Here is a 15,188-nt window from a genome sequence, read left to right on the forward strand (position 1 = left end):
GGGGAAGCTAGGAGGTAGAGCTAGGAAATATAGTTAGGAGGTAGAGAAGGTAGGTGGATCTAGGAGGTAGACCTAGGAGGTAAACCTAGGAAGTAGAGCTAGGAGGTGGATCTAAAAGGTGGACCTAGGAAGTAGAGCTTGGAGTTGAAGCTAAGAGGTAGAGCTAGAAGGTGGAGCTAGGAGGTAGAGCTTGGAGATGGAGCTAGAAGGTGGAGCTAGAAGGAAGAGCTAGAAGGTTGAGCTAGGAGGTAGAGCTAGGAGGGGGAGCTTGGAAATGGAGCTAGAAAGTGGAGCTGGAAGCTAGAAGCTGGATTCTGTTGAAAAAGTGCGTGTCGTGTTGTCGCTTGTTAATTAAATTTTAACGCAACGCACTCCGGGGGTGGAAAGTGCACGGATTGAAAAGAAAAACCCCCTTGAAACAAGGCAGTCAGTAGTCATGATGGGGAGGAGGAGGAGGAGGAGGAGGAGCTACCACCCAGGCAGGAGGAGCTACCACCAGTCATTGACTTTATGTCGTATGTGTTTGGAGAGCTTTTGTCAGCGCCACTAACTTTTGGAGATTCCCCCCGTAAAGGACACTGCGGGAAATGTCATCCTAGGGGAGGATTACTTTTTTTTTTAGGGAGAGGGTTGCTCCTCTATGGATGTTTTCTTTTTTTTTTTAAGTGTAGCCAGCACTTGGCATCAAAGTATCTCTGCTCGAGAGTCGCGACCTGCCGCAGGCTATGGTTCCTGCCGAAGCCTAGAAGCCACCTACTCCTCCTCCTAGTGGTGGCTTCGAAGAAATGAAAACTTTGAGGCTTGAAGGTTTAACGAACTCCCCAGTTAGGGGGTAGCCACATGCGAGGAGAGAGTCCCCCCTTCTAGGAATTAAAAAAATATATTTTTTTAAAATTATTTCTTTTCTTTTTTTTTGACCACTTGGGCAACGTCTTAGACACCCCAGGAGGAGGTGGTCCCCGACAGGCCAATGACCTTGCAATGGGGGAGAAATCTGGTGGAGAAAGCAGCCCCCATGTGAAGGGGGGGGAGCCTCAAGAAAATTATGCACAAAGTAAAAGGCGCTTGAGTGCACAAAAAATAAAAAAAAAACGAAGAGGCTGCACAGATGCACGGATGCGGATTCTGATTCAGATTCAGATTCAGATGACGAGGTGTGTAGGTGACCCCATCATGCCCAATGCGGGCTAGGAAACAATAGAATCCCAAGGCTCCCTTGGTTCCAAGGGGAAACAAAAGGAGGAGCAGAGGAGGAGGACGAGGAGGAGCCTTGTGTACATAATTATGTGGAGCATGTGTGTCCTTATGAAGGAATCCTAACCGGAAACTGAGAGATCTTTAACCCTGAATCTGATCAGGAGAGCTAGGATGTGGTTTTCTGGAAGAGATTCTCCTGTTCCTCTTCTGGAAAAAGTGAAAGCTTCATCGATTGACGAAATGGGGAAATGGAAACTCCAGCCACTCCAGCATGTCCAGAACACCAGCTAGAGCCTCAAAAGGAGGCTTATCGGGGGCATGAATGGGGCCAGCAGAGATATCTAAGCACATCCCATCTAAGTACACAGCATCCTTGCACTAAGCTACACTGAAAGAAACGGTTTACCTTGCTTTTGAATGAAAGTATCTTCAAGTGGGAATCTCTTCTCGAAGTGCCTTTTGGAAGGGAAATCATGCTGAAGGATGTAAAGATGCAGCTTTGGAGGGGGAGGAAACTAGCTAGCCCCTCAATCTCTGTTAGATAAAGACCCCCCCTGTCCATGTCCATGTGTCCTCCCTTTTTTTTGAATTTCTTTTTTTTTTTTTCCTTTCACTTTGCTAGCTTTAGTCCTGGTAGTCCTGTATCCTGGTAGTCCTGTATCCTGGCACTTGTTGACAATACAGGGGTGCTGGTGCTGGTTCTGGTCCTGGCAGAGAGCTGGGGCTGGAGGACCTCCCCTGGAAAGTCAATGCACCCAGTCATCCACCAAGCCAAACAATCAACGAAAGCGAGTGACGACAACAGTGGAGGGGAGTGAAGGGGAGTGGAGGGGAGTGGAGGAAAGTCAAAGGATCTCCAGGGAGAGGGGGGGGTTAGTCCTTTTAATTGGTTCCGTGGAGGCGGAAAAAGTGGAATATCAGGAGCAAGTCCGGAAAAAGTTTAATAAAGTGTCCAAAACCAATAAGAGTTCTACAATCAATATGTGGCATGTGGCATCAAAGGGAGGTATATGCAACATAATAATTCCTAAAAAAAAAAAGGATTCATTAAAACAACAATTTCAAAATATGTTTTCTAATTACTTGTTCGCACTCGTGCCCCCCTACCCCCCCTCAAACATGCCACAAATGGAGACGACTCAGTCTGAGTGAATTGGCGACACATAAATTGCAAATATGATAGAAGAACATGCAACCGGGGACTGCTGCAACGATGCTGCCTCAGCATATAATTATTGCAATGCGTTTTCTGTTGTTGCCGTTTGTTGCATGCCCCCTTGTGGCAACAACAAAAAAAGAAACACGCGCGCCACGCAGCCACTCCAAAAACGGGGGGTGAACAGGCACTGAGAGAAAAGGGCTTTGAGAGAGCGAAAAGACGCTTCTGGGGGGAGTTCTAGGTAGTAGTTTCTTTCAGTGTATGGGGTGTGCTGTGCAGCTACAACATCCAGAGATGCAACATCCAGAGTTGCAACATCTAGGGCTCCCCCTTTAATGCAAGTGCGTGTGTTTCTAATTAAGAGTCAGGCCCCTCCTTACCCCTTTTGGGGGTCATCGCCGCCCAATCGATCAGCGAAAGTCACTTGTGAGAGAGAATATTGGCAGCTGGCAGGGACTGGAAGTGCGACTGGAAGTGGGACTGGAAGGAAGTCTCAAGATTGCAAACTAGCGGGGCATTCCAGGAAGTCCAGAAGGCATACACAGTTCCAGGAGAGGCTTCTCTCTCTCAAGGGGGAGTTTTTATTCAAGTGCTGCCCCTAAGGGCGGAGATGCAGGATGCACTGCCACACCCACTCGCACTCCCACCGCCCACTCCCACTCCCACCGCCTACCTTTAACCCTTATGGTATCTGACATGCGTTTTGAGTTTTTGATGTTGCAAGTCCCCTTAAACCCTTTCCTCCTCCAAGGGACAGGGACAGGGACTTGAAGCTGCCTCAGTAGACCTTTAAAAGAAAGAGATGGCCTTAGGTACATAAGAAAGAGATAGATAGAGTTAGTGCCCCTTGCTGGGCCCTTGCTGGGATTCGAATTTGTTGAGTAGCTAAATTTAGACGCTAATTTGGGGACCTGCTGTGCCAACGAGATCGTGTCCAGTTCTCAGACCCGTCTCGGGTTACCAGACCAGGAGAGTAGTACTGCTTGGAGATAGAGGGAGATGGAGCTAGAACCAGATCCTGGCACTCTGGACTCTGGACAGACACTCTCGGCTATCAAATTACAGAAATTGAAATTTCTGTCTGCTACCTTCTGTTGGTTTTGGTCTTGGCAGAGGACTCCTCCGAATCATAACTTGGTGGCATTATCGTCGTCAACTTCATTATGTTTTCCAGCAAAGTCTGGATCGTAATCTTGCCCAGCAACTCCTGGAATTCCTGGAATTCTTAAGGAAATTCTGGGATGGTTAACCCGGATGGATGGTGGCCTGCCTGCCTACTCCCCTTGAGAGGTCAAAGTTCCCCTAGCCCCTAGCATACCTCCTCTCATGATTCCCTCTCTTATGTCTTCCAGATCCTACAACATGTGCCATGGAGAGCCTGGGCTTGGGCAGCAGACGCAACAACGGCGGCAATCCTGCCGTACCGGCTCACTCCTCGCCGCCCCATGCGGTGCACGGGGGGGGTGTGACCGGCAAGGTACTGATCCACAAGGCGCACCACCATCACCAGCAGCCACCGACGCACCACCACAGCCACCACCATCATCACCACCAGCAGCAGCCCTCCAATCAGAACTATTACACGCAACAGCAGACCCAACTGCAGCGACTGAAGCAGCAACAGCAGAAGTTGCAACAACAACAACAACAACAGCTGGAGGCGGTGCACGGAGGGGGCATGGCTAAGCACTGCCTGCAGTTTCCGCCACCGCCGGACTACCCGCCGCCGCTCCAAGGCTCCCCGAAGGGCAGCAAGAGGCAGCAGGTGCCGCGGTACCCAGACCCGGATCCGGACGCCATCGAGATCTGCAACGAGCCGGGAGGTCAGGAGGCATCGCCCCACCACCTCAAGCAGCTGGCGGCGCGGCACAGCAAGAGTCTCGGCCGGCAGACCAGCCAGACCACCCATTCCGGCCACCATCCGAACATGCACCATGACTACTCCTACGCCTACTATGAGCCTGGGGCAGCCATGAGGCATTCCAATGTGCCACGCCCTGAGAAGGGGGCAGCCACTGCTGCCGCTGGAGGAGCTCCGCCGACCTCCTCGGACCCGCCACCGCCCAACTCCATCCGGGCCCTGCTCTCCAAGGGCAAGAAAAACAAGCAGCTGGTGAGTCCCGCCACCCTCCAGTCCTACCAGACGCGCTACCACAAGATCACCAGTCACACCAAGGCGGGCCAGAGCGAGAACTTCTACGAGGAGATCAACGCGGCCACCCTCCAGAGCACCGTGGGCCACCTGCGGAGCACCGTGGGCTCCCACTCGGCGGGCTCGCTGAACCAGACCCTCGTGGAGGAGGAGCTGCGTCGGGTGCAGAACCGCCACCACAAGATCCTCGGTGAGCTGAACCTCAGCGTGGAGGCCATGCTGATGCCGGAGAGTCCGCCCAAGCACGATCCGCTGCCCACCGGTGGTGGGGAGTCCCCAGTGGCGGCCACCTCGGCAGCGGATGCCCAGCCGAGTCCCCAGAAGCAGCAGCAGCCAAGTGTGAGTGTGACGGCGGCCAGCGGTCAGCCACCGACCATGCTGTCCGCCCGCTTGACCTCCGCCTCGGCGGACAACATCTGTGATAGCAAGCGGAGCGGCAAGGTGCCAGGACCCGTTGCCGCCGCCGCCGGTGGCGACCTGGACAGCGGCTTCAGTGGCAGCAGCAGCGGCGCCAGCTACATCGGCAGTCTCCGGCTGAGCAAGACGCAGCACATCAAGTGCGCCCGCCAGACGCCCACGCTCACGGTGGCGGCCACCCAGAGCTGTCGCTCCTTCCAGCGGGCGGCCACTGTCTACGACGAGTCCGGCACCGGGTCCGGTTCCGGCTCGGGCGGTGGCTTCCTGTCGCGGGCCTCGTGTGGCCGGAGAATTCTCAGCTGTGCCAGGATACGGGCAGCCGAGGATCCGGGACCCAACCAGCTGGGCGGTAGGGGTGGTGGTGCGGCGGTGTCAGGCCCAGGACCAGTGGGCCAGGCTGGGTCGGGGCCGGTCCAGGAGTCCAAGGCGCGCAGCTTCTGGAGCCGAAAGGGATGGCGCAAGTTGCCGGGATTCTCCACATCCACGTCGAGTATCAATGATACAGGATTAACGGGTGAGTCAGAATATATATTTTTAAAAATATTAGCACTTAAAATATAAAAACTTTTATTTAAAAAACCAGTATTTAATATTCACCTCACTAGTAGTATCTACATGGAATTATTTACACAGATGTAGAGAACCAAAAACTAAGCAAAGTAATGGAATTTAATACTAAATTAACTAAATAAATAGCTTCAGCAGCTAAATACTATCTTTTACTATTATATAACTTACTAATCACTTACTAAAATCTTTAATAATTTGCTTTAATTAAGTTTTTAGTGAAAGCCACCTGTTGGGTAAATGCAGTGCTTTCTAGCGCTCCTATTGTTAGAAAAATGCAACTCTCTCTATTCTACACGAGTTTGTTTTCATTTTCAAACGTAAGATGGCGCTTTTTTTTTTAACCTTCTGTGGCTAGTGGCGCTCTGTACTGGCTGACTAGCTTCCTCTGCCAGCCGAGTGATGGCGCTACTTACTCACCTCTGGGGGAATATCGCTGTTTTTTTTCGTTTTTTGGGGCTTTGGAGCACGTTTTCCACTTTTCCCCCATTTTCTTATCGCTCCCCTGGACCGCCTGCACTCCCCCGCCCACCCATAGGCCTTTGCATGCAAAGCAAGCATCAGAAAGCAGCAGAAAAACCAAACCCAAAATTCAATTTTCCAAAGCGATCCATGCTCCGCTGGCTTTAGTCTCGATTTTTTTATTTTTGTTTTTTTTATATTTTTTTTTTGCTCACTTCGTTGTTGGGTCTGCGCTTCGGGCTCCATTCACGACGTCGTTGTGGATGCGGTTTCAGTAGAATCGATCTTGTCGCGGATGCCACATGCTATATATTTTTTTTTCGGTTCGGTGCCAGTACCGCCGACATAAAAAAAAACGCGGGCACTCTCTGTGTGTGTTTGCTTATCACCTGTATTTTGTGAAGAATTTTTGAAAATAAAAAGAGAAGGAGGAGGAGGAGGAGGATCTCTGATGTAAAGTGATGTAATTGTTGTGAATTGTTGTGAATTATTGTGAGAACCATTAGCAATGGCCTTTCAGTTGATTAAGAAGACCTCTCTGGTGGATACTCCCCCTTTGGAGCAACAGCAGTTATTGCGTCGTCACAGTAACCTGGGTCTGCCCCACCAACAGGCAGCTGGAGTGGTGCTACTAAAATGTAGGTAAACCAACCCCCCTCCCCTGATGATGAATCATTTTTAACCGATACATATAGAGGTGCCTTCTATAGCCTCCAAATGCCTGGCAGTTTTGGCTATTTTTGTGCGTAATTCTGGCCCCGAGATGAGTCATATTAGTCACTAATAGTATGATTTGTAAATGCTCTTGACAAGAAACTAAAACAAAGGACTATTTTTAATTAAAAAAAGGCTATAAAGTTTAGTATGAATTCTTGAAAAAGGTCAAGAATATATAGCTATAGAATTAATATACAAAGACTGGATGACTAGATGACTGGTCTGGAGAGAGAGAGTCCAGGTCGTAGCCCCTCAGAGGGCAACAGACTAACTTGAAAAAATAAATAAATAAATAAATAATGAAGGGTGTTCGGGATATAAAAAATAAAAAAATAAAAATAAAATAAAATAGTACTTGATGTGTATATAGTACTTTCCATTTTCCATTTTCCATTTTCCATTCAATAATAAATCAACAAATGAATAAAAGAAATATTATTGCACTTTTGTTGTCGTTTATTTGCCATTATTGTCTGTTTTTGTATCCGAGATTATTGTGGATTGTGTATCTCAGTGGATGTATCTGTATCTGTATCTGGTGGTTAGTATCTGAGGCATTAGCAGCGCGTGTTTGAGTGCTGCCTTAACTAGGCACTCCGTTAATCAATGTCGCCCAGAGAGAGAGAGTCTCAGTTAATTGCAACATTGCAACAAGATCGAGACTCTTTACTATTCTTTTCTTTAAGGGTTAAGAGCTTTAAGGGTTAAGATGTCTAGAATTATTATTTAAGCCTTTAGGAGTCTCCTGTTTTTTAGTGAAAGTCTTTAGTTTGGCTGTACAACCCGGCGTATGCGCAATAATTAATTAAAATTCAAGCAGAAACAGAAACACAACACTCTTGTTGGTTCAACAATAATTTGCATAACAACAACAAGCCACAACAACAACAAGAAAACAATGTAACCGAACAATCTCAACTTATCTGCAAAATTATAACAAAAAATCCAGACAATGCGCATACGTACTGTTGTACTTCCCAAAAAATGGAAAAAAAATAAGGAGATAAAGCGACAAACAACAAAAGGTACCATTTCAGATGCCATTTTTTGATAAATATTCAAAAAAAAAAAACAAATATTAAAAACAGCACTTAATATTGATTGGAATTGGTTTTCAAGCCTCGGGTTTTTCTAAGTGCATGAATGTGGGTTCTGGTAACTGACTTCTTGTGGTTTTCCTGTTTTGGAAACTAAAGCATTTTGGGAGCTGACTGTGGCTCTGATTTTTTTAGAAATTTTTAATTGAAATCTGTTGGCAGTTTTTATTTATATTAGGCATAAGGGGTTATACGCAGTTGGATTTTCAAAAAATCTATATCTATATATGTATATATATTTGAACTGAATCGGATAGATATTTTCGGAGCTCAAGTCAGAGTTCCTCAAAGAAGACCGAATAACTTTGTTTCTAAGAAGGGTTCTCGGTTCTCGGTTCTCGATCTCCATTACTCGAAAGTGAATAAACGGATCGGTTTGAAATTTTAACACCATCTACTTGGATATCTATACCAGACAATGAAGAAAGGAATTTATTTTATAACAAATTATTTCTATTTTTTTACATTTCAAAGTTTAAGACATTTTATTAAAATTGAACATTTTTTCACACCCTTCGTTTATGACCTCCATTTATGTATTTTTTGAAAGAAACAATAAAATTGATTGGCTACAGAAGTGGAATTAGAAGATAATGGTACTATATCGATTATTGTCTCGCTATTATCTTATTCTAATAGTTTTTTTTAAAAGAAGCTTAAAGTAGCTTCTACTTGAGCGAAGAGTAGGGTGTCTTTTCTCTTAAAAAGAACTATTTTCAGAAAAAATTATTACCCCAGGTCCATTTAAAGTATTAAAAGAAAAAACCAGAAACATCGTTTGTTAAGAAATAGAGAGAAATTACTGATTAATTAATAATAACTTAATAATAATTAAGTTTTTTGTTGGGTGACGAAGCCTAAAGCAGCACTGGATTACTGAATCATCTGAAACCAAAAAAATTAAAATATTGAATTTATATATCTTGTTATTATACCTTTTTTTAGTTAAATGTTTAAAATTTGTAGTCTCCTCTGGATTTTTTTAAATTTTTGAAGCCATTTTGAAACAAAAATGACGATTTTCGACACATTTTTGTCGAATATACTATGTACAAATATTTTTGAATATTGTCTCGATTTTTGAAAATTCGACGGCTATATATAGTTGTAGTAGTATATGTAGAATTAAAAAAAAAGTTTCCAAAAATTTCAAAAAAAAAAAGCATCAGTAGGATCAGTAGTTTTTTCTTTAAGCTGGTCACCGACTTAAAAAATGACTGGTTTGAGGAAAGCGGTTTTCAAAGTTAGAGCTACCTAACCCTAAGTTAGAGGTACGGCTATTCAATCTACTATAACTTTGTGAATATAATAAAATAATAATAAATTATAATAAATAAATAATAAAATATTCCTTAGATGTTAAACTTTTAGAAGCAAAAACAAAAAAAAGCCTTTTTTCAAAAGAAGTTGCCAAACTTTATCTCCATCCCTTATGTAAATAATAATAGTCTTAAAACATCTTGAAGTCTTCTTTTAAATAAATTTTTAAACTCCTGTTTTTTTTTTTAAATCCTAAATCTTAATAATTAATTTAAAAAATCCTTAATCATCGATGTTGGTTATCGATGCCATAAATCGAACTAGTGCTGATGCTGATGCTGATGCTGTTTGCTGGAAAGTTTGCACATTACTGGCCTTTGTAGGCCATGGCCAGGATGATTAATGGCCGAATATATATTGGACATTATTTAGTAGATGCTGGCTGTGGCTGTGGCTTCTGCCTGCGTGCTGTCGCCAAGTCGCCAAGTTGCCAAGTCTCCCGTTAGCTGCCACGCCTCGCCGTCCCTCCTCGGCAAAAACAGCAACATCTCCATACTAACTTGGCTTAGTTCGGCGGCACACGCGGCCAATTATCGCTGTCAATGCCAATTGAAAGCCATAAATTGTTTGTGGCAAGTGGCAGAGAGTGTGGCAAGTGGCAGAGTGGCACAAGGGGCGGTGAATTGAGAGATCTACATTTGCTGGCCAATTGGTTTTCGGTGTTGACACAATTAAGCCAAGTTTAGAGAAGGAGAAATTAAGGTTAGTAAAAGGTGGGGGGGATCTCTTCCCTTTGAAGAGATGCCACTGTTAATTATAGACACCCCCCCTTTCTCTGGTAGGTCACTCCCCCTCGTAGGCATAGCTACTCCCCCTCTTGGTAGCCCATTTGGCCAGCAGCCAGCCTTTCAGACATTGCGCATACGCACCGTTGACCCATAGCCGCATTACTTTCGCCTCCCAAAATCTATCTATATGTATATATATATATCGAATCCGAATTAGAATCCGAAATCGGAAAACTGGGCCGCCATGTCGGTGCCAGTGGCTGCTTAATTAAGTTTTTATGTTCGACTGTCAGAAAAGTTAACTGGATTGACTTGAAAAACGACGACGAAAAAGCGTATGGCCAGCATTTTGTGGCACAAAACGATCTCTGATGATGACAGTGGGCTGCTGTTGGTCAACAACAACAACAACAACAACAACAACAACATGATTTATGTCCAACAAGCCATTCGCAGGCGTGGCACTGAGCCGGAAGCAGACGAGCCAGATGGACAGACAGACATGCTCCAGACTCCAGACTACGCCTATAGCTACTATTTCTTGCAGTGTATTAGATCCTCAGACAGGCTAGATTACCAACATTGTTGCAGCATAACTGATCGGAAACTAACAAGATAGAGTTATTAAGTTAATAGCATTAGTTAGGGATAGCATCTTAGGGTTAAAGACTCTAACAGACAAAGCCAAGTCCCCCCCACACCCACCCACTTAGCACTTGGATTGCATAATTGATGGTGGAGACCAGAATGGAATGTCCATGTAATTGCATGCCAGGTGTCATAAAGCTCTTAAGGCAATTTCGGCAAGTACAGTAGAGCTTCTAGTACAGAGACTCTATAGCAGGAGGCACTTCCTATCGAAGTCAGACTGTGGTTGCAAGTTGCACTTTCGGTTTCAGTTTTGGTTTCGGTTTCTGTTTCTGTTGCTGCCTCGCATGTTGTGCTGCCCACGCACTGCCCGCATTCTCAGACAACAAAAAATAGCACTCCCCCCCCTCCACCCTCCACCCCTCCACCCACCATATATGATATGGTAAGTTGGGAAAAATAAATGGCCAGCCAGTTAGGCTCTTAGGCTCTTGGCCTGTGGAGCTCTTAGCTGGTCGGTAGCCAGTTCCCTGAACTATAGTAGTTACCAGTTCTCAGTTCCTGGCCATTTAAAGTCGAAGCCCCTACTAGCTGGGGGAACTGTTTCGAGGAACTGTTTCTATAATTATCCGGGGGCCAAAGTCCAGGGGTTCAAGTCCCAGGGCTTAGTTTCTAAAAGCATCTGTTGAGTTCCCTGGTAAAAAAAATGGTAAACAGAGGTCCTGTTTGTCTTGAAAACAGGTAGCAAGGATCACAAGGACATACATACAAGGTGCTTGAAATAGAAGGATAAACAAATAAAAAGGTAGATACTGAAAAAGAAAGCATAAGAAGGAGAAGATATAGGAGGTAGTCTAGCAGGGAACTAGGAGATACTATCTTAGAGAAGATACTATATACTAGATACTTGCAAGAATAAGAATCTATTAGATAACTAAGGCCTTTATATCTTTGTATCTTCTCTTTAAATCTTGGTAACTTTTAACCTAAAGCCCTTTTATTTTTTATTCTATTTTTTAAATTATAAATCACACTTTTTTTTATTTAAAAAAAAACCCCTCTTTAGACCCAACCTGCCCTTGAACTTGGCGCCCTCAGTTAGAGTACTTTCCCTCCCAAAACACACGTGTCTGATGCTTCGTGCTTCTTGGCTCATTTTGCTATTGACCCGGAAAGTCCTATATAGTCTCCCCCACCAACCCCCTCCCCCTTTGTTGCACATTCCAGCTGCACGAACTCTTCGAGTTGAATGTCTTTCGAAACAACATCAGAAATGTATACATCAGCGAATCGCATCGATTTTAATTTCGATTTTGTTTGTGGTTCAATAATCTGGAGATTCTGGAGACCAGTGGGCTAGGATCTCAGTTCCAGCGACCCTTCTTCTCAAGCACTTCCCTCTTATGGAGGCCCGAGGGTTTATGTTTCTGGACTTTTGTTGAAACGCGTCAAAAGCACGCCTGTAACACGATCTCTGGGGTTGTTATAAAGAAAAATATAAAAAAAATAAAAAAAAAGAGTTGGGGGCGTGTCTGGAGCATGTCACGATTCAGGCAGAGATGCAGGCAGCTGGTTAGCATACTATGGAGAGTATGGGAGATGTGTATGATATCCTAGTTGGTGGATAAGAGATAATCCCCAGCACTATCCACTAAAGTGGGTCGGTCAGAGGCCCCTCACATCAGGTGTCCATCAGGCTTCCTCCCGGAGGTGTCGGAGATGTATTTTTTGTCCAAATACCCAGGCATACGAAATTGCGGCAAAAATCAGACACAACACAACTGAAGAAGACTTAAGAACCCAAAACCCACACGACGGAGGCTTAAAATTCCGGAATTCCCACAAAAGCCGATGGGAACAAAGGGTCTTCTCCGAAAATGCTGAAATACCGAAAATCAGTTGGCATGAAATGCGATTTGCATTTTCCCTCCCAAGCTTCTGATAGGAACTGATGTGGAGTAGGCCTGTGAGGGGGGGGCCGGGAAGGGAACCAGAATCGGAATCAGAATCGCAATTGCATTGTTTTGTTTTTCAATTTTTGAGCTCTTTTTGGTTTCCAGGCCCCTCTGACCCAAAAATAGAACGTAATTAAAAGTGGTGGAAATTTTTCATTTTTGCGTTTCAATAAAATTTTCCAAAATAAGCTGCCTGATCAGCCAAGAAAATATAACGAAGATGAAGAAAATTAAGAATTAAAAATGAAGAGAGCAATATGACCGTCTATTAGAAGAAAAGGGTGTTAGAGTGACCTTATCAAAGAGTTGAAAAGAAGTAGAGTGACCCAAGTTGGGGAAAATGATGACTATTCGAGGGTTAACCTTTGAACTAAGACTTTGAACTAAGAGTTCTCTAACTAGACTATACTAGAGTGACCATCTATCTATAGAAAACGGTTACAGAGTGACCTAATCTTTAAAAAAACGACCAGTAGAGTGACCTTGTTTGTTGAAAACGGCCATTTGCTCAGCCAACTGCAGGCAATGCGAGGGGTATACTAGATCTAGTATACTGTATCTAGTATATCTAGTAGACTATATATCTATAGACTCGACTATAGGGAGAATAAAGTTCATGCTTTGGAATATCTTTAAAGATCTTAAGTTACTGTTTAATTAGTCTTTAAGATATTTTTTAATATTTTTCAATAAATTCTAAGTAACTCCCATACTCTATAAAGAAGAGAGTCCTTAGACCAATTTATTTCACAACTGCACGCGCTTCCACAAACAGGACATGTGCCCCAACCCCTGTGACCTTCTACCTCCCACCCCCAAATCCCCAACCCCTAAGTGCCACTCATGAAATCGCTTGGCAATAATTGAGAGCACGCGCAGACCGGATTACACGAAATTATTTTATTGCGAAAAACCAGCACAGGATGCAGGATGCAGGATATAGGAAGCAGGATACAGGACACGAGGGTTGCAAAGTCAAAAAAAAAGGGTATATTATGTTGTGGTTTTCGGTTGGTTGGCTTTGGAAATAGATTCGCACCCTCCCTTGGCCCTCAAATATTGATATCACTTCTGTAAACATTCGATATGAGGATCTTAAATCTAGTATCTGAGCATCTGAACAGAATTGGCTCGTAAATAATAATTCCAAGCTAGTTGTTTACCTTTCGGATCTTCAGGCAGGAAATTGTTATTGTTATTATTATGATTTTTTTTGGGGGGGGAACTCGTAAACTGTGCGAATATCTAGACTCTACACTCTAGACTCTAGTTGGGAAGTGCAAAAAATTAGAAAACAGATACAGGGTTGAACATCTGGTGGGAAAAATGAAGAGATGATGGAACTATTAGTTATAATTTTCAAAAGAGAATCTATATATATAGTGGTTCAGAAAAGTTTTCCACAAAAGCCGATATTCAGAGTCAAGTTTCAATCATTTTCCTTCAGGTAGGTAGGTAGGTGGGGAGATTGAAATTAATTGTCTCCTTTTACCTTCTTAACTCTTGGGTCTCCGATTGGGCCACACAAGATGCCTGGCTGGCTGGCCACATCGGGGTGGTCATCAGAGTGCTTAGACCTCTTCTCGTCCAACGCCCGCACCTTTAGAATCTCAGATAGGTGTGTAACTGGACCGTTAAAACAACACCGAAATGGGAGATTTTTTTGGAAAGGGCAGCTGTCGGAGGTATAGGGCTCTAGACCAGTTAAGGGGTGTGCCCAGAGTCAAGGTCCCCAGTCCATAAGATAATCCCTCCTTCCTCCTCCACTCTGGAACATCAGGAGCTATTAGTTGGCTTGGAAATTTTCACGCCTCGTTAAGATTTTAAGATTTTAAGATTTTAAGATTTTAAGATTTTAAGATTTTAAGATTTTAAGATTTTAAGATTTTAAGATTTTAAGATTTTAAGATTTTAAGATTTTAAGATTTTAAGATTTTAAGATTTTAAGATTTTAAGATTTTAAGATTTTAAGATTTTAAGATTTTAAGATTTTAAGATTTTAAGATTTTAAGATTTTAAGATTTTAAGATTTTAAGATTTTAAGATTTTAAGATTTTAAGATTTTAAGATTTTAAGATTTTAAGATTTTAAGATTTTAAGATTTTAAGATTTTAAGATTTTAAGATTTTAAGATTTTAAGATTTTAAGATTTTAAGATTTTAACAAAAAATCAAAAAAAAAAAGATATATGTAGACCCTTATATATATAAAGACCCTTTCCAGAGACCTTTCCAGAGACTTTCCAGTCTCTGTTTTCTTTAAATTCAGTTTAACCCAACAATGGGTTACAAGTGCATGATGATCTTGAGCTTTTTCCTAAAAATATTGTATATATATAGTGCCTTTTTGCTTTTCCATATTTTTCCCATTTTTTCCATATTTTTCCACCTCGACCTTCTCTTTTGGTTTTCTGACTTTCTGGCTTGTTTCTCATGGATAGCCTTTGGCCAAGAAAATGTTTTTGTTTTTCTTGGCAATTTGGCGATTTTGAATGCCAGATACTGAGCCATGAACGATGTACACTCATAATTCGTTACTAGTTTTTTCCGCCACAGAGTTGCAGCAGATTTATCTCAAAAATTATCCCCCAGGCCATGAAAAAAGCAACCAAAGTCACGTTGATAAGTTGTCATCGCTGGTCTGTGTAGAGATTTTTGTTTTTTAGGCCTTTTTTTAGGCTTGTTGATAGGTAATTTACATAATTACCACAAGGCGTGTCGGTTAACAATTGTATGTGGCACCTATACCCCCCAGACCACCAGACTTTTGGAGGAGAACAGGCCCGCTGATAAGACTCAGCTATGAACCTGCTGTGACAAAGTACCCAGA

General features: G+C 43.4%; 1 protein-coding gene across 1 annotated transcript in view; it reads left to right on the plus strand.

The window, feature by feature from the left end:
* Positions 1-6,286: 6,286 nt before the first annotated feature.
* Positions 6,287-15,188, plus strand: part of LOC108131891 (uncharacterized) — a 60,971-nt gene continuing 52,069 nt past the window's right edge. Inside the window, exon 1 of the mRNA XM_043213223.2 lies at positions 6,287-6,592. Coding sequence (XP_043069158.1) covers positions 6,463-6,592 — 130 coding nt within the window. The 5' untranslated portion in view covers positions 6,287-6,462. The remainder of the gene's footprint in view (positions 6,593-15,188) is intronic.

This window comes from Drosophila bipectinata, chromosome XR (genome assembly GCF_030179905.1).
Source record: "Drosophila bipectinata strain 14024-0381.07 chromosome XR, DbipHiC1v2, whole genome shotgun sequence".
NCBI lineage: Eukaryota > Metazoa > Arthropoda > Insecta > Diptera > Drosophilidae > Drosophila > Drosophila bipectinata.